Source organism: Clarias gariepinus, chromosome 6 (assembly GCF_024256425.1).
Source record: "Clarias gariepinus isolate MV-2021 ecotype Netherlands chromosome 6, CGAR_prim_01v2, whole genome shotgun sequence".
Classification (NCBI taxonomy): domain Eukaryota; kingdom Metazoa; phylum Chordata; class Actinopteri; order Siluriformes; family Clariidae; genus Clarias; species Clarias gariepinus.
Genome location: NC_071105.1, coordinates 17206189 through 17232264, shown reverse-complemented (window position 1 = coordinate 17232264; position 26076 = coordinate 17206189). Strand labels below are relative to the sequence as shown.

At 36.6% G+C, this 26076-nt stretch overlaps 1 protein-coding gene across 11 annotated transcripts in view; it reads right to left on the bottom strand.

Annotated features, from left to right (window-relative positions):
• The window catches only part of cadpsb (Ca2+-dependent activator protein for secretion b), a 92259-nt gene that overhangs the window by 64873 nt on the left and 1310 nt on the right, over positions 1–26076 (bottom strand). For all 11 annotated transcript variants that reach the window (XM_053498503.1, XM_053498492.1, XM_053498498.1 and 8 more), the window contains exon 2: positions 6350–6463. In XM_053498503.1, coding sequence (XP_053354478.1) covers positions 6350–6463 — 114 coding nt within the window. The remainder of the gene's footprint in view (positions 1–6349; positions 6464–26076) is intronic.

The window sequence follows — 26076 nt, the reverse complement described above, 5'->3', positions numbered from 1 at the left end:
TTTATGTAATTTTTAGAAGAACTACACAATAAGCCATTGAGATTTTACAACATACAGTCATCCAGCATGTTTTGAGTGGTTTTAGACATACAGTACCTTAGTTCAACTGTGAGCTAATAACAAAAAACAGGGTAGCCAGTTTCAGCAAAATTTCCAGCCCAAATATGTCTCAAGAAACACACAAAAGCCCTTAAACTAGCTGTAAAAATGGCAGGTGCTGGAAAAGACACATTTTCCCTCTTTATGTGAAAAACATGGGTGTAGACATTTTCCACTCCACAATTCCCCTTTACCTCACACAGTCTCAGTAATGTATCTAACAACAGACTGGGATCTCTTTCAAGAGTACAGAAATGGTTCTGTACATCACAGATACCCTGTCTGCACTTACATTTTGCCTTCGTTTGTAAACATCTGTGTTGGGGGACCATTTATTTATTTATTTATTTTAAAAAAATTTTACATTACAAAATGACCGTCTTTAAAAAGTAATCAGTTACATTACACTGTAACTTTCTGATAAAAGTAACTACAGAGAAATCTTGGATTGCGAGTAAGGCAGTTTGCGAGTGCTCCGCAAGACGAGCAAAGGTTTGTAATAAATTTTGACTTGAAAAACGAGCAAGTCTTGGTTTACGAGTACCGAGTATCATGTATCATGCATGCACTTCTTGTTTTGCTGCCGAGCGTCAAGTAATAACAACTGAGCCAATGGTTTTTCTCTCTCTTGCGCTGCGGAATTGTGGGTAATCGTCTCATCTATTGGGTATTAGTACGCGTCTCTCACTGGTATAATTAACATCCGTGCACACGTGTACTGTTTACTATAACACTGTGACCATGTGTGTGTGTAAATCATATTTTATTTTGTTTTTGTAAGCGCGTGTGTACAGCGCACGTCTACTGTTTCTTATAACACGCGTGTGCGTGTGTGTAAAGCAAAAGAAAGTCTCATTACAGAGGTTAAAAATCGTGTGTGCGTTATGTGTGTGTGCGTGCGTAATTTGACACCGTGCCGGTTCACACTCTCTCTCTTTCTCTCTCTTGCCTTCAGTGTATGTTTGTGTGAAGCAGAGAGTGGGTGCTTCACACACACACAAACACGCAGACACACTAAATGTGAGAGACAGAGAGAGAAAGAGAGAGAGAGAAAGATGGTATCAAATTATGCACACACACACTCTGCTCTACACAGAAACACTGCTCTGTCGCGATTCGTTTCAAAGGTAAAGTGCAGGTTTATTTGTTTGTTTGTTTTACTTTACAGCAGTGATTCCTTAGTATGTGCTCACATTAGCAATGTTCCTTGCTAATTTTTCCGACAAAACAGTCTTTCCGTTAATGTGTATTTATGACATACACAAACACACACACACGCACACACACACACACACACACACACACACACACACACACACACACACACAAACATACAGCGCCTGCGGGCATAAATGGAAACACTTATCTGTCTGGATTTATTTTTCCTTTTTTTACGATAAAGTGCAGGTTAATTTGTTTTATTTATACTTTATATTTTGTATTGGTTTTTTTTATGTATTTATTTTTTGGGCTGTGGAATGAAATATTTGAGTTTCCATTATATCCTATGGGAAAATTAAATTTGGTTTTTACGAGTGTTTTGGAATACGAGCCCGCTTCCGGAACGAATTATGCTCAAAATACAAGGTTCCACTGTAGTTCACACACACACACACACACACACACACACACACACACACACACACACACACACACACACACACACACACACACACACACACACACACCAACGAATTGGGAATGACTGCTGTCTATCTGGCTCAAGGATTACATAAGTTGTCTGAATAACAGATTACATTTTTTAAAAAGTAACTAAATAACTAAGTACTTACTGTAAATGGCGGACCTAATGCATTAAATTACTTGTTACATCAAAAAAATAATCCAAGTACTCTACAGTACACCCAACACTGGTAAACATTTATTAGATTTAATTATGATGATTTGCTATAAAATGGCATCTTGATGGCCAATTTGATCATCTTTCGAAATCTTTCATCTTTGTCATTAATTGGTCTAAATATTCACAGCGTGATTTCTTTATAAAGTGAGTGCTTGATGCATTTCCCAATTTTGACTACTAGGTGTACTAATTACTCTATGGAGCTAAATAGGGCAGATGGGCTGCTATAGAAAAGTGGCCAAATCACTTGGTATTTGTCAATTTCTGAAATTTTTAAATAATTAAAAACTAATCTTTTAATAATATTTTAACCACATTTAAAATGTATGGAACGAACATTGACTTTTTAAGGATTAAAATGTGTTGAACAGCTGATACACGCAGTGGCTTCTTCAGGAAACTGCCAGTGAGTGTTACATAATTCTTCCAGTTCTATTCTTTCTAAATGATTATTTAAAAAAAAAAAAAAAAAAAACATATATATTATATCTGCAGATATATTACTGCAATGTTCGATCTCTATGGTCGTATTATTTGCATGTTTATCACCTGAAATACTGAGAGAATAGAAAGAAAATTAAAACTTGCGCTTGAATAAACCTTTGAGCGTTGCTTCTCTGAGAAGTGCACTTGAGTCAGTGTGTAATCTCCATAATGATGTTAATCAATAATAAATCCAGCTGCAATATGCCTGTGAAAATTGTGTCTCTGGACTTTGGTTTAATCTTCTACAATATGATGGATTTGCCTCCATCTATAGTGATATATTGAAATAATAATATAGCAAGGTCATTATAGCCATGGAAAGTAATGATGAGGATTATGAGAACAAAAATGTTATATTCAAAAAGCTACAAATTCTCCACCTTTCTCCATCGCTCTTGTTTTTTGAATTATTTAGTCTTAATTTTTTTCTTGTCTTCCGTTCTGAAAACAGGCAGAGGAAAAGAAGTGTGATTTGTTCTCTGCTCTTGCTGCAGTGGCAGTCGAGTGAGGTTTAAAGGGGATGACTAACATCCAGACTTTCCGTCCCCCGCCCCCTGAACCACACACACAAACACACAAACAGACACAAACATACACACAAACAGACACAAACATACACACAAACATACACACACACACACACACACACACAATCTTTCTCCTACCCATGTCTCAAATTGAGTTATATAGGCTTGCGAGTGAAATGTGATTTATGTCAGTTTTTTCCACATTGAGAAAGTCTGCTAGATCTGGCAGCTGCTTTTCCCTACTTTAAAAGTCCCTCTCCACTGCTGTATTCAGGAAGACGAATTGGGCTCTAAATTGCTGTCTGGTACCACTCCAAAAGCTGATTTGCCACATGTCGCTTTCTACCTGTGCATAAAGTGTCTAAGCTACTTTGGAAATTAACTCCAGATGAACGTGACTATAGTAATGGTTAGAAAATGCCATCCTATTAATTAAAAAAGGGTTTGATATTCAGATCAGGATAGAATTTTTGATTATGATTTCTTGTATATGATAGAATCATAGTCATATCATCAACATCTATCAAACCATTTATATTATTTCTGTAGTTGCTTTCTGACATTGGTCACAAAAGCCAAATGGTTTGCATGTTAATACTGTGGTACCACTGACGCACATGCACACACACTTTATGTGCAGTGATGCTGTAAAGTGATGGCCGATCTGTCATGATCACAGTGTGTGTTATTGGTGTGTGTGTGTGTCTAAGCTCCGAATACACTGAGTCCATAACCAGCAGAGCGTTGATACTGTAGGTCCTTACACCTCCTGTGTTACAAAGAGACCAGAGGTTTTTAATTTTATTTAATGTAACCACTTCTTTAATGATACAGGTGGCAATCATAAAATTATTATTTCTAAGAAAAATTAATGTAATGAAAACAAATGTTCTTCTCCAAACGATGGATGAGCTGTCTTTAATGAATCCTTCTTTTTGGCTATTGAGAAAAACTTCTACCTTAGTAATCACCTCATCGCCATCTTTGAGACACTTGCAACGAGGTGGTTTGTTTATCACTTGGTGTGGGATCGGGGAGTAAGGAAGGCAGGATTTTTTACCCCAAGTCAATCAGTCCATCGTAAAATCTCCTTCGCATTGTTTCTTTTTACATGCAAGAAATATCAAATTATATATATATAATAAATAAATACATATATATAGGGCTGCAACTAACGATTATTTTTGATAATTGATTAGTTGGCCGATTATTCGGATAAAACCTTAATGCTTCTTTCATTTGATGTTTTGCTTATAACTATAAAAAACATAAATCAGGGTATTATTTATGTATAAAAAAAAAACTTTTAAAAATGCAAAAGCCACATATAGAGTTTAATGATCTTTAATATTGACATTTTAAACCCTAAATGAAATATATATTGTTTAAAAAATACACTGACATATTCAGTTGTTAAGATATATACAGCTAAAATAATGTAATTTTGTATAATAAAATGATGTATGCATAAGTAAAACTTAGTTAACTTTGTAGTGGACTATAAAAAAACCTGTAGAAATGTAAAAAGCTAACAGTCACAAATGTACTGTTATTTGCATTCGCTGAAAACCACAACAATCACTAAATGTAATATTCTACTGTTATTCGCACCGTGTAATTTAAGCTAATCTAAAATAGCGCCATTTAACTAATCACTATCGCTCATGAGGTGATTGCGCAATGTGATGCTAGCGAGTAGCACATGAACAGATCTAGCGCGACTGTCCCGAAGTTAGTAAACAGTTTAAACAAATGAACTTAAACTATACAACTTTTACACGATGAAGAGATACAGTTTTTACTGACCCTGCTGCTGTTTCCCCATCCGTAACACTAACAAGTTTTCTTTGACATGCCATGAAAGCTCGGTCTTGCATAGCGTGCAGGTTACCGTCTTCTTAGACGGCTTAGAGGCATTTAATGTAAATTTCTCCCATACCTTGGAGGACTTGGGGCGCACGCTTTTTCCTGCAGGCGCTTCTGTAACCACCATTGGGCGAGCGGCTGTGTATCTGTGTGTATCTTTGTGTAGTTGTGCATCTTGTGGTCACGCTCCTCAGTGACGTGAGCAGCCCAACTAACGGACCGATAACGGACAACGACTAATTGACAACGAATTTCATTATCGATAATTAGCGTTTGTTTGTGATTAGTTGTTGCAGCCCTCGTACACTGTATACAATACACAATGGAAAATCTTTTCTTTTAAATGCATTTCTATCTGCATTTATGTGTGTGTCCTTGGATACTGCTCAACAAATTAAGGAAACACTTTGTCCCAGTTTGACTTGAACATCCCTTGAGATCAAAGCCATCCCTTAACTTTTTTGAGCAGTATAAATTTGTCATGTAAAATTTGTAAATTTATCACTCATCTGGAATTTCCTTTGGGATTTCTATCTATCTAGCTATCTACAGTAGCTAGCTAGCCATCTAGCTAAAGCAGCATTATAAGGGCTCTACATGTTGTTTAGAAACAGATCCCCCAGTGGTCAGTTACTAGCGCTTATATACTAGAAATTATATTATGGTTGACCTTGTTAAATGCCTGCTGAAATCTGATTAGCTGATGCTGGTCACGATTTAATGCAGACACACCATCTTAGATAAGTCTTAGTATAGTTTACTAAGGTAGGATTAAGGACTACAAACCTAAACAAGTGAAGCTAAATGTTTTTATGGCTAAAAAAATAAAATAAAAATAAAAGATTCCAAGCGCCTTGTGCTTGGACCTAATAACTATGCTCACAAAACAATGATGCACAATCTTCATATTTAAGCAAGAGCTGCACCATAATCCTAAACTCATGGTCTTAGTTATACAATCTGTGATTCTTCGACATGTTTATTAGCACAAGATAATTAGCAACTGTAGAAATCCAAACCAAAGCAACACCAGAGAATGACATTATGACATACAGTAGTGACAACTACAGCAATACTTTATATGCAAAACATGCATATGGGCTAAAAAAAAAGTCATTTGTATGCCATGAGGGCTGTTTAAAGCCGTTACCTCGATGCTCATTTTCTTATACTAAGTCATGTCATAACCCAGGTGTTTGCTGATGATAACAAAATGGAATGCAATTCTAACATAATAACACTATGAAATATTTTATAGTATCATAAAACATCAAAAGCTGTTTTTTAATTATATTGTTTAGTATATTCTATTGCACGGCACCATTATCTAGGACTATCTAGGCTGGAACCAAAATATAATTTTATATTAAACATCTACCATATTTTATTGCCAGACTAAATATCACAGGGTATATTTTTACTACCACACCATGGAGGAAGAAATATAAAAACAGTATACTGTTAGTATACTGATAAAGGCGAACAAAATGGAGGATTCTGTCTGTACCTCAAAGTAGCTCTGAACTGCATTGATGAAGGCCTCATCTGCCACAATCTGAGTGTCTCCTTTGAGAAAAGACTCAAAGCGATCCTTGGTGGTCTGAAGCTGCTGCTTGGTGATCTAGGGAAAAAGAGAAAACAAAACTGCCTCAGTGGCTAAGCCATGATAACACAAACACACAATGAGAGCGTGAGAGAGAGAGAGAGAGAGAGAGAGAGAGAGAGAGAGAGAGAACCGGTGAAAAGAAGAGTCTAGGACAAAATCCATGAATTAATATTTTCTTTACACATTGATTGGTTCTGTCTGCTATGGTAGATTTCATGTATATTTTTATGGATTTTTTTTTTAGGGGTTTGTAGTAATGTCCAATTTAGCCCCATACCAATGAGTTTGAAGAAGATGAACCCAGAAGAAGAAAAAAGATTTATGCAGTGATGAATCAAGACTCTCTTAATCAGTGTGGCCTCTTGTCAAAAAACAAAATACACTGTCTTGTTTGCCTCCAGTATGTTCTATTCATTTCACATCTTATAAAACCACATACTTTAACTCTGCACTAAAGAATCTCTTCCCCATTTCTTTTGTGCCAGAGAAGAAAAAATAAGAGATGGGTTCTCAGCACTGTTCTCAAGGGTGTCCAATCAGTCTAGAGTTTTCTATTTCAGCTTTTGACACATTTGAGCCAGCTATTTCCAGTACTGTTTGTTTACCTGGATCAGGTGTATAGTAAGTTGAAACAAGGCTCAAACATGAAGGCATTGTGAATTTTTAACAACAGGGCAGACGATAACAGTTATCCTGTACATTATATACTGTATATTATACTATATGTACACCTATCAACCATAACATTACAATGGAAATCATTATGCCCAGTGTTGTGTATGTTCCCCTTGTGCTGAGTGGCATATCTGGCCCCTTGAGGGTGTGCTGTGGTGTCTGGGACCAGGATGTTGATAGAAGATCCTTTGGGGGCTGTGTGTTGTGGGGTGGTGCCTCTGTGGATCGGACTTGTTTGTCCGGCATATCCCATGGATGATTGATTGAACTGGGGTCTGGAGAATTTGTAGGCAGACTTGGACTTTTTTGCCTTAGCCAAAATCTTTCGCCTGCTGGGTTATGTGTGCGTGGCAGGCTGTGGTGTACTAACCTGGAAAGGTTTTGATATCTTTGTATTATGATTGGCTTTTTCTACTGATTTGTGCTGCATTGGACCAGATAGGCTAGCTTTTGGTCTCCTAGGGCATGGGTGAGCCATGGGTGCCCATGATCCTGTCACCAGTTTACTGATATATCATTTATAATCAATGTTAATGTGTTAATATTATGTAGTGTAATTGGCTGATGATGGTGTATACACGCCTTACCCTTGCCAATTAGCATTAGCAAATACGACAGCCACACAAAATAATGCAGCTATCCTGGTGTTATGTAGTTAACAGCTTGACAGTAAACAGCATTTCTGTTTAAAATAATCTAGTAAATGTTCAGAACCATCAACATCTAAACCTTGCCCCCAAAAGAGAAAATTACATCCAGGTGCAAATAGGCTGTATAGTATATTACTCTAGGACACCACAAAATTATAATTAAACTGTTCTGTCAATGACAAAAGTTTTATATAAATCGTGAATGCCAGACTGCTGCAGTAGGCTTGAAACCATTTTGATTACAGGAAAGTTTTTCTGTAATATGTAACTGCCCTTAAAAGAGAATACACTAATGAGGGCTTCAAAAAGGCAACTAGGAGCCACTCTCTTGTTAAGATATACAGCAGCACAGTGTGCTCCAAGGGACAGGACTTCCAGTAAATAAAGTTAGCAAGTACAGATAGCAACAAATACAAACCATTCATATATCTGTTTTAAACACTGCGAGCTATGCTACTTATTTGGCCAGCTAAACTGCCACAGCACAGCATAATAAACAATAGACCTTACTAGCGCTTTACTTTACACAGCATGCTACAACTATCACATTACAGTATTGATTTTTCCCAGGTCCAATTGTAGCAGAAAGGTTAATGGACTTGTTTAAATGACTCATTATTTATTTGCCCATCTTTACAATCAAGTTCCCTATTTCACAAGGCAATTGTCACTTTCAAGCTTTTGGAAACATAGTTATGCTGGAAAACATGCCAAGTAACCAAAATCCAGTTTAACAAGTGTTTTATTTAACACTGCATGAATAAATTTAAACGTATTTAAAAGCAACTGAAAATATGTTGAATAGAATTAACCTTATCTACACTTTCTTAAATAAAGATCAATCCAATCCAAATAAAAGATTAATAGAATAATATTATATATTGTATTATACCAATCAGACTTTTACTAAAAATCTAATTTTAGCAAAAAAGAATCTTATTCTATTGGCAGATAATTTTGCTAGTTTTAGGAATTGATTTCTTAAAAGAAGGAAAATTCTCTGCCAATAAAACAAAACATAATTGCTCAAACATTTAGTAAAATTTGACTAAAAATAACTTATATTTAGATTGTTGTAAACTTATTATAAGAAATTATGGATAGTTTTAGCTAAATTAAAAAATATTTCACTTGCTAAGATGCTGTTTTTTTGCAGTAAAGTAGTGCTTATAGTTCCATTGCACCCAATCTTAACTTTACTTTACTTTAAGTTTGCAAAAAACATTCACTCAGAATTCATATATTTACAGACTGACAAGCAGAAAGATATGCTAATGAAGAAAACCGATAATTGCTAATGACACAGTTGAGCTCATCTGTTTGGTCTTAGAGTGTGAACAGGTTCATTAACAGAAGCTCATTTAAGGGTGGCTCATTAACAGGAGTTCATTAACTGTGCTTATTACGAAAAGGAGAAATAAATATGAAAAATAAATTACTGCAAAAACGAAAGAGAAAGTTAATAAGAGAAACAATAAGAATGTGCATAATAAATCAGGTAATAAACACACAGTGAGACAGCTGATAAACTGATTAACAGACCTCTCTCATCAGGTGTGTGGGAAAAAACAAGAATAATCCATATTACACATATCTTTCTAAATAAGATACATATAAATATATTTAAATATTGGTGTTTTCTTTGTTTTTCTCTATATTTTTCATAAAAAATAACTAGTTTCATATGTATAAATGTAAAGTACAGAAATTAACAATTGTTAGGTGAAATACCAACAACAGTAATAATAATAATACGAATTATTATTATTATTATTATTATTATTATTATAGTTATGAAACATTATGACCCGGAATGTGGTTCTCTTTTCAGAATGGAGATTCTGCTGTGTGATGTGCTTAAAATATTTGAAATTAAATATAAATAAAGGAAAATAGAAAATTACTGTGTAATAAGAAGGAAACTGTTTTGTGTGTCAGAATTAGGAGAATCGGAGTCATCCATTACGGTGCCTGCAGCGACTCGATGTTTAATTGGTTGTGGTCTAGTGTTCTCTAGAGAAATAAACATTCTGGGGTGTGTGTATTTGTGTGTAGGAGAACAGGAAAGGATGTGAGTGTGTGAGAGTTTGCATGCATGTGAGATAGATTCTGGTGTGGGAGGAAGGTGGAAAAGTACCATGTAGAGTGTGCCTGTGAGGCATTACAGCACCATCTGTGTGTTCATCTCTCTGCTAATGTCCTCGCTCTCTCTGGCATAGAAATGGACACACATGCATTATTAGTCCTCTCAGAGTTACTGAACCTGTCTCTGTGATGTGAACAGTGGAAAATAGCAAAATGAAAATGTAATTAATGGTCTCTTAGGTATGTTTTTGCTCTGGGAGATATGAATGAGAGAAATACAGGCTTTTGTATGAAAGTAAAAGGTTTCAGTCATTCGAGTTTTTCAAATGTCTACTAACTGGGTTTGTGCATCTGAGCAGTGCTCATTCACTGCTGCCTGGGAAAACACATGAAATGCCGCAGATTTCCGATTAATATATCTCATGTTCACTTCCCTAGTTTTATGACTATAGAACAAACACGCAATTTTTCCTTAGGGTATTGTTGTATATGCTTACTTGCACCTTTGATGAGATTCCAAATCTTCAAATTATTCCTTGTTCTTTTAATAATATTACTAAAACCATATGTAAGTAATAGGAGGTGGCACACTGGCTTGGTGGTTAACACTGTCGCCTTGCGCGGGTTTGATTCCCGGCCAGGTTTGATTCCTGCCCTTGTGTGTATGGAGTTTGCTTGGTTTTCCTCGCTGCGCTTGGTGGGTTTCCTCTGGATACTTTAGTTTCCTCCCAGAGTCCAAAGACATGCAGGTCAGGCTGATTAGCATTCCCAAATAGTCTGTAGCGTTTGAATAAGTGTGAATAAGTGCGATGAACTGACACTCTGTCTAGGGTGTACCTGGCTTGTGCCCTACTGTAAGTCTCCTGGAAAGGCTCCAGACCCCTGTGACCCTGAATGCAGAATAAAGTGATATACTGTAGACAATGAGTGAGTGAGTGACATGTAAAAAGGGTGCTTCCACAAGTTAAATGAAGTTCCACAAGTCAATTTTCAAGGATCAGGCATTCCACTCGCTGAACGACTGCAGTGGGCTGTACTGTCTTCTTTAAAACCTTTGCCCCATTCAGATTTTTAACTCTGGGTTTCATTATACTGTGCTTAAAGTATCTAAAATTATCTACATTATTTGTGGACACCTGACTATTTTACACTTTTGTGGTTCTTATACAGACTGTTGACACAAATTTGAAAACACCCAACAGGAGAGGACATCTGTAACATTACAGTTTTCCTTCAATGGAACTAAGAGGCCTAAGGCATGGTTCAGGATGACAGTACTCCATGAAGACATGGTGGTTCTGGAGAGGACAAATGCGAGTGACACTCACCTTAACCTCACTGAACACCTTTGGGATAAACTGAAACACTGACTGGGCACCACGACTTCTAACATCAATGCCTGACCTCACTAATGCTCTTGGGTAAATCCCTAAAGTCACACCCCAGAATCTAGTGGAAATCTCTCACAGAAGTGTGCAGGTTATTATAATAGCAAAGGGGGACTAAATCTGTCCAAAAGCACAAAAGGGTGTGATGGTCATACCGTATGGCTATATAATGTTTGGACATCTAGTGCATGTTATTCTCTCCAAAAAGTATCTAATGAAAACATTTTTTTTAATTCTCATGTATCTATCTGTAGGTATTAGTCTCACTGGGAAGCAAAAGTGTACATGGATGCAGTGAGTCAGAACAAAAGCACAGGTCACACAGGTTGCTTTCTTAACTGCGTTAAAAGCATGTGAGTTCCTATTTAGTTAATGATTTTCTGTCACTGGTTTCACTCATTCGTTATGTCTGGCATTGAGGCATGGCTCATGCTGCATCTCCGCCTACATCTTACCTTACGATCCTTTTTTTCAAAACAACCTTATTAAGGATTGCTCTAGCACAGCTAGATTCACTACACAGGACTAAAAAGGACAAACATAAATCAGCCTTGGTATGTCAGCACAAGGGTAGAGAACACATACACACATGCACACTTGTACAGATGGCCAGTCTCTGTTAGTGTGAAGTACACTGAGAAAGTGTGACTTACCATCACCAATTTTTTTGCTAAAAGTCTGACTATGAAGGCGGCCCCTTTAGTCAAGTCGGAAATTCTATTTTGATCCAACGTACACCAGGCACCCATATTTCTTTATGTAACCTAGCATAAGTTTTCACTCACACATACTTATTTCTTTTTATTTCTTGTATATCGCTTGGACTGGAAACAAGAATAGACAAGCCAAGATTTTGCCAGTCCACAGTCTGCCTTAAAAAGCATCTGACCAGGATTATTCTTTCCCTGCCCATATTCCAACAAATCTCCTTTGCTTAATATTCATCTTCATTTTTTCCCCCCAATCTGCCTTTACTCTTATTTAACCAATAGTCTATGGAAGCATGTTTTTGCCACTTGGAGGAAAAACAAATCCATTTATTAAGTCACAATAACAAGCCCATTTCCTTGAATTACAGTATGACTTAGTGGCCGAATAATGAGACGTTTTTTTAGAATTATCACCATGTTTTTAAAGTTGATTTACATTTGTTCGCTGCACAACTGCTTCACCGATGCCAAGAGAATATAAATATGCATTTGTAAATGAAAGCCTGTAAAATGGCTTTTATTTACATATGCAACAACACCAGCAAACACATTCATTGCAACACTTTTTTGTTTTTATTCTCGTTGTATTTAAAAAATATTTTTGATGGAGGTTATTGTCTTTAATCCGGTTCATTTGAGTCTATAAATGGCTGCAATGTAAATGTGTACTGTATGTGAGCGAAGCGCCTCGTTTTTTTCTTTGTGTTGTTGGGTCAAATCTTGGTTATGTTCTGTTACCAAGCTATTCCTGGGAGCACACACTTTAATAGTGAGGATCATTCAGGCTTTTTTATATTATCACCCTGAAGAAAATTAATTAATTTTTTTTTTTTTTTATGCTAACATGATATGAATCTGATATTTTTAGGGTTGTCTGAATGCACAAATTTGATATTTTGCAGATCAGATATCTATATCAGATATGTGTCCGATATGCTGGTCATGTGACTTAAATGAGAACTGACAGATCGGAATTCATGTGACTTTTTGCCTCTGTGCTAGCATTAGAGTGCTCGCTGACATCAGTGAGTACCGGCAGTGAGCGTATTTCATAGGATTGCTAGCAATAGCAGATGAAACATCTTAAGTGAGTCATCTGGTTTCTTCCTTCTTCTGGACCTCAAATACAGCCGACTAACTGTTTGTTTCCTCCAGAGCAAAATCCAAAGCATATTTTTCGTAAAAATCACATCCATTGTTTGAAATGAATAAGTGGTTGCATGAACTCATGACGTGTTTTAACCCAGATACATCAAAGTGCACTAGTGTGCCGTTTTAAAGGACAAATAAAAGTCATTTCTGTAACTGTGAATATAAACTGGCATTACATGCAACTCTGATCTGACTGATATTGATCAAAGTGGCTTGTAATGTGAACGTAGCTTTAGTCAGTTGCCACTCTCACTCACTCATCGTCTATACCGCTTTATCCTGTATACAGACAGGAGATGTAGGGCACAAGGCGGGGTACATACTGGACAGGGTGCCAATCCATTGCAGGTCACACACACACACTACAGGCAATTGGGGAATACCAATTTGCCTAATCCGCATGTCTTTGGACAATGAAAGGAAACCAGAGCACCAAGAGAAAATGCACCACACAAACAGACTGAAGGCAGGTATTAAACCCAGATCCTGAAGGTGCAGGGCGACAGTGCTAACCACTAAGCCACCATTCCACACTCTCCACCAGTCTTACTGGCAGAAAAAACAGTTTCACTCTTATAAGGCTATTCTTGTGAACATATTTGATCTTCCTTTCACACATGCTTTTATTACACATTTTTCTTCTGAAATAACACTTTCAGAAAGGGTTTCTGCTCAGTGGTTAAGGCCTTGGACTATAGTTCGGAAGGTCCCAAGTTCAAATCCCATGACCATCCCAGTTGTCCCTCATGATCCCTTGAGCAAGGCCCTTAACCCTCAACTGCTCAGATGTATAATAAGATAAAAATGTAAATCGTTCTGGATAAGTGTGTCTGCCAAATGCTTAAATGTAGAACAGGAACAATCTCAGCTAAGTTTGAGCTTTACATCTTTAGGACTCCTTACATGTTTATTTTTCCACAAGAGATTTTTTCTTACTGTACATGATTTATATCTATATGCTTTATCCTGTACTCAGGGTCACAGCATAAGGGCAAGAATAAGGCTTTCACTACTGCTTGGAAAATTAAGATATATAATAGTTACATTTTTAAGCATGCATGTTCATGGTTGTTGTGATACATTCTAATTAAATCCACATTTACCTAAAACAATTAAAACTGCAACTAAATTACACAGGGTTTGGAACCTTCTGAGATCAGACTCCCATATTGGCTAAGAGACAGAGAAAAAAGGAAGGAAAAGGACCTTTGCTAGATATTATGTAAGTACTCAATGGGTAATGAAAAATGAAGGTGCTTGCCGAATTTAGAGCTGAAGAAGCTGAAGAAGAAATGAGGGGGAGATATTATGAGCATGACGCACACACATTTCATCAAAGAGGTAGCCAACCTTGTGCTGGCACACAATTTCTGTCTGTTTTTCTGTTGTTTTGCGCTCTACTTTGCATTCTGAGTTTAAGGAGTGGCTGTACATTCAGTTGTACATATTTTGTGCTGTTGTGATCTGGCGTCCGGAAGAACATAATGGTGCATGTCAGGTTTCTGGTTTGGAGTTGTCATTTAAAACTAGCAAGCCATAGGAGTGTCTGTAAACGCCTACGCATTGAAATGTGATGTGACATAGAGCTTAGTTACTGGATCTCAGGGAGGTGCCACTGTAAAGCAGATACAGCATGTCCATATGGACCACTAAAAAAAGATACACCCTAAAATATATGCATATTAATCTTTATAATTCTAATGTAATCTTTAACAGCATCTAGGATTTATTTTGTAATAAAATTCCATTTATTACAAACATGCAATGCTTTTAAACAATCCCAGGAGACTTTGGGCGCAAGGGAGCGTATACCCTGGACAGAGTGCCAATCCATCTCAGGGCAAACACACACACACAAACACACATACACACACACACACACACACACACACACGCCCACACACACACACTCACTCGCTATTGTCTATACCGCTTTATCCTGCACACACACATTCACAATTTGGGAATGCCAATTAGCCTAATCTGCATGTCTGTGGGAGGTAACCAAAGTACGCAGAGGAAACCCACCAAGCACTGGGAGAGTGTGTTAACTCACAGACCCACGCAGATACTGTATTCGCATCAGTTAAATTGAGCCCTTATTTCTTTTCTGCCTTAAGGGTCTAATGCAGCCGTGCTTTAGTGCTTTATTTCCCTGATCTCTGACGCTCTGCTCAAGTACATAAGATTATACAGTCTCAGCTGTTACACTGATACTACCATCTATGCCACTCTCCTTGTCATATGTGACATGTCACATTAAATAAAGTATTAAGTCAAATTATGGGTGATTTAAATTATGCATATTTTTAGACTCCTGCTTCATTTTTATTCCAATGTTATATTACTGTATCATGTCCGGTTGCTGAGATATGGCCAGTGTGAGTTTGTTTATGAAAATATGTGAAATAGGATCCCGTGAAGTAATAAGATAAATGGCCACATTTTGACACCAGAATTTTCCTGCTAACTCTAAAAAATTTTTTACCAGTAGCGTGGTTTTATAGGAAAAAATGCCTGTTTTTCTATGACAACAAGAATAACCAGCTTGTATAGTGTTCATTAAAGTGTCTTAAAACAATGTTTTGGGTTAAAAGATTTAATATTTTTTTTTAAGGACAGGAAGATAAGGAATTTAATAATTTATTAACCGATTTTTGTTGAAATTGATACATTTCACCTACTGTACCGCAGTTATACATTGTAATGCACTGCATTGTGGACCTTTGAGTCTGTTGCGTTGCTTGATCACATCAAGGTTTTAAGGACCTTAAAGGAAAAACTAACTGTTTATCCATTGTGATATTATGTCTCACAGAAATCATCATAATCAAGTCTACTGATAAGTTAGCACCCGACTAAACAAGGACATGAGACAGATTTTTATATATTAACATTCAGTATTCGTGTTTCAGGGCAGAAACCTTTTAAAAAGGGAGCAGCAATCACAAAGCAGAGAGTACTTGGAACTCATAAAAGAAACATACTCAGCCACACACACAAAAAAAGGTCCTTGAATAAATAATACAACGAAACTCCTCCTGTATGCAGGTTCTGCAGGTTTTTGCAGTATTTACTTAAGGATATTTCAGCCACACAAGCGAGTCAAATACACAGTTCCACACACAGTGACCAGAGCAAACAGACAAGCTCTTTCTGTGGATACATAGCATTCAGTAGAGCATCATCTGCATCTTATTCATATCCAACAAGCTAATCAATATAGAACAAATGTCAAATAGATGCCCGTTGTGCTACACAACCCAGCAGCCTAGCGAGATCTCTGGGAGAACTGCACCAAGAAAGAAACACTGCGTTCCAGTTACTCCTCAGCTCCCTGTGCACCTTCCCTCCCTGCACCTCCCACCATTTCTCTCTCCTCATGATGAAAGTGCTCTGAAAGATCGCAAACCAACTGCTGAAGCGGTTTCAGTACACGCCGAGCCAAAAGCAAGACAGCAGAGTGGCTGATTTTCTGTGCAGGCGAAAAGTGCAAATCTTCTTTCTGGTTCTTTCAGTATTTTCAAACATGTCACATCTTCAATTTTCTTAAAAAAAAAAAAAAAGCAATTATGCAATCAATATTTGTACCATTTCATATTTTGTCCTTTTCATCATGAAATGATTTGACAAACCCCAATGCACTGCAAGCTTAAAGATACACAAAACACTTTGGTGAAAAACGCAACACGTGCAACCTTTTAAAAAGGTGCTGCAAATGCATAAAGGCAACGTAAAATCCTGAGTCCGTGGATCTCAGGTTAGTTTCTTTGGAAAATCTCTTTATGCATTTTTCCACTGGGTTTTCCTGATTACCTCCCATCTTGCAGAAACATGCCAACAGGAAGACTAGATTCACTAGATTGTGTGAATTAGTGTACATTAAACATCACACTAAACTTTCATTAAATCTAGTGTGTATTTCTATGCCTCTTGCCTCATGCCTCTGTACTATAAATCTTGTGTCTGATGTTTCTGGTATAGGATCTGGATCTACTGGCCTTCTGACATACACCAGGTTAAAGTGCTTACTGAAGATGAATGAAAAAATTAACATGTTGATTCAGCTATGAAGTTGTAGTATGGTTACAAAATGCTGCTCCAGTAAAATCATTTTTTAGAAAACACTGACAGGAGACACAATGCAATACAATGGAGCCATCAAAATTCTAATTCCAAGCAACCGGCACCCACTCTGGGTAAAAATGGCATTTTCTATTAGCCAGTGTGTTACTGCAACATATATGAAACTTTTATGATTGATAGCTACACAATCTGGTTGAACATATGTTGGCAACTAGTCATCAAGCCAATATGTTCTAGTTGAACATTCTTTTTCAAAGTTTTTGAACTCTTTGCTACTATAACAGCCTCCACTCACTCAAGTCTTTCCATAAGATTTTGAAGCAGTAAGATCGGCTGTGTGGATTTGCTCAATCAGGCATTAGAGCATTTGTACAGTCAGGCATTGATGCCAGGGGTGGAGGCCTTGGGTGCAGTTGGCATTCCAGTTTGTCCCAAAGGTGTTCAGTGGAGTAAAGGTCAAAACCCTTGAGTTCTTTTACACTACAGTAGTTTTGGCAAACCATGTCATCAAGGAGCTCGCTTTTGAAGTGGCTATGCCCTTGTTTTTGTCTGTTACCTGTTATGTGTTGTCATTGTCATTAAAGTGTTTAGTGATTTTGAAGCACAACTTTCCATCTGCATTGCGTTGTCTTTTTTGGGCCACCATAATCAAAGGATTTCTTTTGGCTGTCTTTAAACAGACTGTACACCCACCTCTTCATAATAAAATAATAAGAAAAAAAAACAATTGAATATTATTCTCTCTCTTATTCTTAGACACTGACCTATTTGTGCTAGCATACTTTTGGATATTTTAATAGAGACAATATTACACTTCTGTAAATCATTTTGCATTTCCCAAATGGTATATCTCCAAAAATTAATATGTTTCGGAAGAGGGACAGTAAACATTTCATGCTGTCTGAATGCCTGTAAATGTTACCTTTTTACACATTTTCAAAATTGTTTTCCATCTGTTATAAATCTAATTTTGCATGCTATATGTACTTAGAATAAACAGGCTCTTAAATACTAAAATATAAATGAGACATTCAGCATTATAATGTGCACTGTGAATTAGTGCAGTAATAATATATGAAAAGCAATCACAACTGTTCATATTATATAATTAGCTAGTCATGAAACGCCACATTTATTGCATTGTATTATGCAGTTTTTACTTTACATTCCACTACAGTCAGTCTATTAAAACCAGGTATCTGTAATCACTAAGAGAATGTACACTCTAGTGTGAGAAATGTCTTCCAAATTTACAGTAAGCTTTCAGAGTCCAATGAGTATGGCTTATTTCAAGGCATTTGATCTTACTTTACCTCTACTGACCTCTATGGTCCAGTTTAATGGTCCAGTCAATCTCTCATCAGTGAAATACTATAGGATATCATCTGTCTTCTGGCTGATTTTATCAGCTCATTTCACAGCAGATAGGTATAAGTTACAATCTTTTAAAAGTTATCATAGCTAATAGGATTACAGCAGATAAAAGGATGAACCTGCACACTGACCTGAGGCAAACAGCTGGAAGAAAGTCTCTAGATTCAAAGCAGGTTAATTGGGTGGATATCAAAAGATTTTCTTGTGTATATATATATATATATATATATATTAAAAAAGAAAGAACATTTTATTGTCCATTTTGTAAAAATGAAGCATTCGGATGATCCAACAGATAAAAGATTATGCAGTTGAAAAAATCGAATTTCCAAAATGTGTGTGCGTCTATATGATAAATCACTTGAAATATTCCCATGTTCTGGCAGCCTTTTCCACCAAGTCTTAAAAAACATCAGTAGCTTTTTTTCAAATATAACTGCATTGTAAGTGTAGGATGCATGCTTGTGCTTGGTCAAATGCATGTGTATTAGTGCAAATGTTATCGAATTTTACACCAATAAGAATTTAAGTAATTAGGAGCGAGAGATTTCTACATGCTTCTAAATTTACACTGATCATTTAACAAACTGTATGGACGATTCATAACATACACACCGTGTGTGCCTGTGAGATAAAAAAAAAAGAAACCCAACCATCGAATGATCAAATCTATGCGCTCTCTGTATCATCAAACAAGAGGATATCTCTGTGTGCGCTATACATTCCCAGTTATACACAGTTCTTAGACAGATTTTCACTGTGTTTGCATGTAAACGCCTGCACACGAGATAATATGTGTATCTGCAAGGGAGAGCTAATGTGTGTGTGGGGGAGTGTGAGCATTTGCCTGGAACTCTCCAATTCCAGCTAAAAATAAGGAATTGAGCCATATGACATGGCACGCTGAGCAAAATGGCTTCCTGTGACCGAAAAGGCGGCAGACAGAAGGGAAGCATGTCGTCTAGGAATCAGTGTCTTTTTTTCTCCTGCTGCATGCCCCTGAGGAGAACTTTACCATAAACACGTGTGAGACCATTGTCTGATGCTCTTTCATTTTCCTACTGTTAGCAAAAGAGACCTTGAGCAGAAAGCTGCATGCTATTCAACCTTGAGGATAAGGAAAGGTCATAAAAGCCTGTGCCAGCTGGGTGTGAGTGGGAGAGGGGGAGGTGTTGCTTAATGGATAATGAGATGTGGGAAAGCGAGATGGAATGTAGTGTCTGTGCTGATACATGAATGGGTGTGGATGGGAGGATGGAGTGAAGGAGCCAGTGGTCTTTAGAATAAGGCGAGCTGCTACTGCGCTTAAATGTGTGTGTTTGTATTGATCTTAAAACATCTGGTCTGCTGTTTTGCTTAATGATGAGAAGGCAACAGTCCACCTCTTCTTTCTTATGTAACGAGTGTTTTCCATTTGTCTTTTTTGGAGTTATAAGACAATATTTCACTTATTGTATTAGCGTTATCCTAAATAGTAATTTGGGAGTAATTAGTGAATAGACCGATATTTACATATTCATATTCATATTATACATCAAAATAAAAAATATTTATTTAACCCAAAAAAAAAAAGTCTCATACTGTATGACAAAATTCAAATACTTTTTTAAGTAACATCGCATGTGAGGATGTGCATGACCTTACGTGTGATACTGTATTGGTTTTAAGTTCCACAAACACCATGTATTATCAACAGATTATTATTTGTTTTTATACATGTATTACCAAATATTTTGCTCCACCATATCCTTTCGTGCCTGGAGGGACTAACTGCAACTGGTGGAGCTGGCGACCGACAGTGAATGACGATTCATGTAATTAAAAGAGGTAAGAGTAGTTCTAATATATTATTGATTTTATAAGAGCAGCTCATACACAGGCATCTGGAAGTAACAAAGGCATATGTATAACTGCTGTTACATACAAGGGTTTTTTTCACTTTTTAAATTTATAAAAGGAATTTTAGGTATTAACCTAGGTCACAGGCAACGCAGGTAATACTAAGTACCCCCTGACTGCTTTCACGGGATGTGCGAGGGTAATCATCAGCCCTTGATTAATTGATCATCAGCAGGTGTGCAGAAATATATATTTAAAAAAACACAGACGTTTTGGCAGTTTGCCGGTCTGGAGCATTCAGGTGTGTGTTAACACAATGCTTAGAGTGAAAGACATAAGCAATGATCTTAAAGTAGCAATTATTTCTGTTATAAAACCATTTCCAAACAATTTGGAGTTCAACGTTCTGCAGTGAGTAAGACTACTCACCTGGGCATCTTGCAGATATTGAGTCAACCATGAACTTCTCTGTATATCGATTAATTTGGTAATGCAGCAGGACAACAAGCAGAAGCATACCAGTAAATCTACATTACAATGGTTGGACAATAAAACATATATAATATGTAATTTGCTGTACTGTGCAAAAGTCTTAAACCACCACTCATTTCTTCTTATTTCTATTCATATTTTATTATGTAAATTAAACTAAAGAAATAGGAACAAATGTTTTATAGTAATACAGTATTAAAATTGCATGTTTATGTAACACCTAAAAATAATCAACCTAACAATACCACCAGTATAAAACCAGTTTACTAATCACTGGCCAGATTAACTTCATCATCTGCACCTGTTCCTCACTTGTTCATGCTTCATCTTGGTTTTGTATGCTTCAAGGTCTCTGTGTGGTTTACCAAACCAAAAACATTCCTGTGACAACGATCAGGTGCATGAACTGGACTGAATGTGAGAGTCCTTTAGTAAACCTGGAGAACATATTCCTCAAAGCTATATGAATAATACAAGGAAGTCTGGCTCTTTGGTGGGTCATCAAGACCTTTGCACAGTACTGTACTTACCGATCAGCCAAAACTGTTAATATTCAATCTACCTAGGTTAGGTTCCCCTTATGCCATTGTGGCAGTTATTCCCCCTTGAGCCATGGCTCCACAAGACCTCTGGGGGGTGCTGTGGTGCCTGGTACCAGGACATTAGCAGCAGATTCATTGGGTGCTGTGGGTTGTGAACTGGGTCGTCATATATCGGATTTGTTTGTCTGGCGCATAGCATGGATGCTTGACTGGATTGAGATCTGGGAAATTTGGAGGCCAACAACAACCTTGAACTCATTGCCTGTTAAACACCTTACTTGGCAGGATGTGATGCACTGTGTGTTCTGATACATCGCTGTTATTTTTATATATGTTTTTTTTTATATATGTTTTTTTCCATTATTTATATTTTTCAGTGTTTTATGCTTCATTGGTTGTTCTGTGGGATCGGGTTGGGCAGGCTGGCCTTTGGCCCCACGAGTCTGGTAGATGGGCCTTGAGTGCCTATTATCCTGTCACCAGTTTACTGGTATATAGTAATAATCAATGTTATTCAATTCACCTGGCAGTAGTGATAACATTATGGCTGATCGATGTATATACTCACACACGTTATACTGCTGTCTATTACTGCATTCGCCACCACTGCAATTTTCATGAACACCACATCTTTTAGCATCTTCTCTACCTGCCTTCTTTGTCTAATAAAATTCCCTCTTATGACAATCTTCTTGTTTAAGATCACAAGTCTCAGTTGTTGTTGTTGCTTAGACATGTCTAGAGCAGACTATATGTCATCTTTGACGCATATTATTTGTATTTTAAAAGTAGTCTTATCTGTGTATCTACATGATTGAAGACAGTCGTTAATACAAATTTCTGGCTCACCATATCTTAAGCTACTATAATGTCAGTATATAGTGTTTGCATAGTGTGCTGTCAACTCTGCCCTAATCTTAGACTCTGCTTAGCTCGACAAAATGAGTGCAGAGTGCAGCTTGTCATTATTCTCTTCTTAAGTCAGATGTTTCTTTGCCTGTTGAGTTCCTACAAAACCTGGCTGTTCTATAATGACATTTCTGTCCTTTCTGTATTCCTAGAAGATTAAATGGTAATATGCATCATTTTCAAATGTAGCAAAAGGCTGAAGGTGTCTGTTCTACCTCAGACACACACATACACACCTCAGTAAAAAGATCTGAAGGGAAAATCAGAGACGAAAGCAGGTGAATTTCCAAGACTGGCCACTTGAATACATTCCCACAAGCTTAACCACACAATCACACAATAATGCCCTGATTTGCAGCCTCTCATGAAGAAAGAGGTAATCATGTGGCCTGGGGTTTGTCTGCAACGGAGGGCAGTGCCGTCAGGCTTCATCACAAGCCATTTACTAGTTAGAGGTGCAAAGCCTGATTGAGTTACTCGTTAGACATTCAGTAAAGATCTTCATGTTTTAAATAGTCATTTGAGCATTCATTATAAGATTCCTAGCGAGTAGACGATCTTAGTGCAGATCTGTGCATTGAGGCAGTTATGGACGCTAGCAGTATGCCTTAAAAATTTGATTTTTTTCATTTGTTTGTTTTTATTTTTCCCTGATTTTATCCATAATTTAAACGTATTCAATTTCCACTTATCACTAGGGGACTTGCACTTTAAAGCTACTACCACACAGGGAATTTCCTCCGAACATCTTGAGCCGACCGCATTTTTTCGAGCTGCTTGTTCACGCATTATTGGGGGCGGTGTTACACATTCGCAGGACTCCGCTATCTGTTCCTTCTGTATGCCTGTGCTCAAAGACGACTATGAAAGGTCATAGAGCCGTGATTGATGTGAGAGTGATAAGTGCCTGCCACCCCACCCCGCTGAGAAAGCCCGGCCAATCAGCTCTGGCTGCAGGACGATAGGGTGAGCACTTCCACACAATGCCACTCGAGGGCCCAATATGACCCTTTTTTGTTCATTTTTACATATTTTTCTTTTAGTAAGACTTTTATGATTTTTTGTCTTGGTGTGCCCTACAATTTGTCTTTTACTTCAGTTAGCTGATTATGTTATTACTACAAGTATTTACCTGTAGACAAATGCAGTTACATACTGTACAGTAGATATCTAGCAAAATTTTGGTTTAATGTGGTCTTCTAATCAAAATTTTACTAAGTTAACTAAGTGGCTCAGGACTAAGGACAGAGGACTTGTTATTTCTTTTTTTTAAAAATGGCAAATTAAATTATGTCCTATCAGTAATATAATTGTTAATGAAACACTAATTGTGTTAAAAAAAGGTTTCACCACTATAAAGTGTGTAAGCTTGGAATTTTCCACTGACTTGAAAACTTTTAAAATAAGAAAAATGCTATTTTTAGTTATTTTTTAAAATGATAAGAGGAATCACCATATTTCCTATTTATAATGAGCAGTGCAAATTAACTTAAATGACAATGCTACAAAGACCAGTAAACAGTAATTGCCTATTACAGAACACATTCCTTCTGCAAATATCTGCAATTTTCTATTGTAGTCTATTGTGATACAAAGCAACCAGCAGAACCTCAGAAGCATGCGTATTTCACGCAGCAATGTCCATCCATAAATCCATCCATAAATGTTATACTTATTTACCTACAGAAGTCTTATTCAGGCTTACTGTAAACCTTTCCACAATCCTGTCTTGAGCTAATCACTTTTTTATGAAAAAAAGAGGATTAAAAAAAAAATCTAATAATGCATTTTAACTGTCCTAAAATATTTATATAATATATAAATATTTTATATCAGTAGTTTTATACTTTTTCTTTATATAATAAAAGAGAAAAAAAAGAATACAGTTTTGTGTATCGCAGCATCTAGATGCTGCAAATCAAAATTTCACATAAGACACTACGTCTTCACTTGACACATAATACATTATTATGACTATACTAAATGATCCAAGCCATGAAATAGAAATATCTTTAATGAAATTACGAATTATGATTACATATGACATTTTAATTAATGATTGCACCATTTTCTTAATATCCTTATTTTTAAAAAGTTAGATTATAACATATAGAGTTAATTAAAGCAGATTTTTCAAATGCTGCTTGTGATAATAATTAATAACATTTTAAATCAATTTCATTTAAATATTTAGGTGATTCCTCATGTCTGTGTAATTTTACTTAATTGGTAAACTTAAAATCTTTTAAGTTCAATTTAAATGTATGAACTGAATAATTCTAGCTAGTAATACCTGTATTTATTTTCATTAAAAAACAATTGTATGATGCCTATGGTCATGTGTAAAAGTTAGTGCCCCCTCTTTGGTGTAAAAACAATTAAAAAAAAAAACATACATTTTTTTCACCATCCCAATATTTATTTTTAAAAAATGAAGCCAACAACAAAAAAAACATGTGGGCCATACTAAGTACCCCTATGATTCCAAAGTTTGTGGACCCACTTTTAGCAGCAATAGCTGGATGTAATAATTTCCTGTATGACTTTACAAGTCTTTTTGTTTTGACTCATTGCTTCTCTAAGATCATTGCTTGGTTTTGACTCTTGAGATTGTGGTAAAACACACCTGAATGTTCCAGACTAGCAAACTAAAGTTTTATGTTGTTGTTCATCAAAGGTTATATTTGCCTAATAGTAATACCCATTACAATCAGAGGGTTTTCATTATACATGGCTGTAGAACATACATTGCCCAAGCGCTCAGTCCTTTACCATTTGCACTTGATGAATGCGCATGACTCCTTTAAGGAAATAATGCAGATGATAATTGATTGCAGTGCTTTTTTTTTGCACTTTAAGGACCTAAGCAGTGACTTAGCACTAAAATGAATTTCTATGACCCAAATATCAACAGGCATGACTCACTAAACTCATCTGGCTCCCAATGGGAGAATCAGAGGCTTGTTTCTGGTATAAAATTGAAATGGTCAAAGTTCACATTATAGCCTATGACAAAGGACTGGTAAAAAAGTTTTTCAGATTTTATTTTTGTATTTGAGACATATTACAACTTTGATACACTAATTATGTCCATAAAGGTCTTTTTTTCAAACTTATTTCATATAGACTATAATTGTTGCTTATATGCAGGCAAATATCTCCAAACTGAACCATTGTTGTTTGGACAGGTATGTTAAAATAAAGATCAACAACTGGTTTCAATTATCTGGCAGTGACAGTGGATGACTTGTGACCTCAAGCTGTTAGGACCTTGTTGTAAATTGTAAATAATCAACCTCAATCAATAACTGAGGGGAATTAGATGGGTGCTGTAGTGCGCCCATGCAAGATCAGGATCAGATACAAAGAGTGGAAACAGTATGAAACACTGCAGCATACTGTGATCAATAGCCTGAAGCTTTACACTAATACCGATGGCTCTGGAGGGAAGGAAGAAAGAAAAAACGATAGCTGGATTATTTATTTTTTAAAAATTCAATGCAGAGAACAGTCTGCAAGCACAGAGCAATACAATGAGCAAATAGGCTGGAATTCAATAGCATGTTTGGTTGTTCTAGATTTGAAAATAGACAAAGATTTAAAGGGAAAACCCCCTAGTAGGTCTGGTTTTAACCTTACAAATTGTAGTGTTTCCAAATTCTTAGGGTTTCCATGTCAGGATAGGGGACGCATTATAGCGGCAACTAAAGGGCCGAATTTAACAGA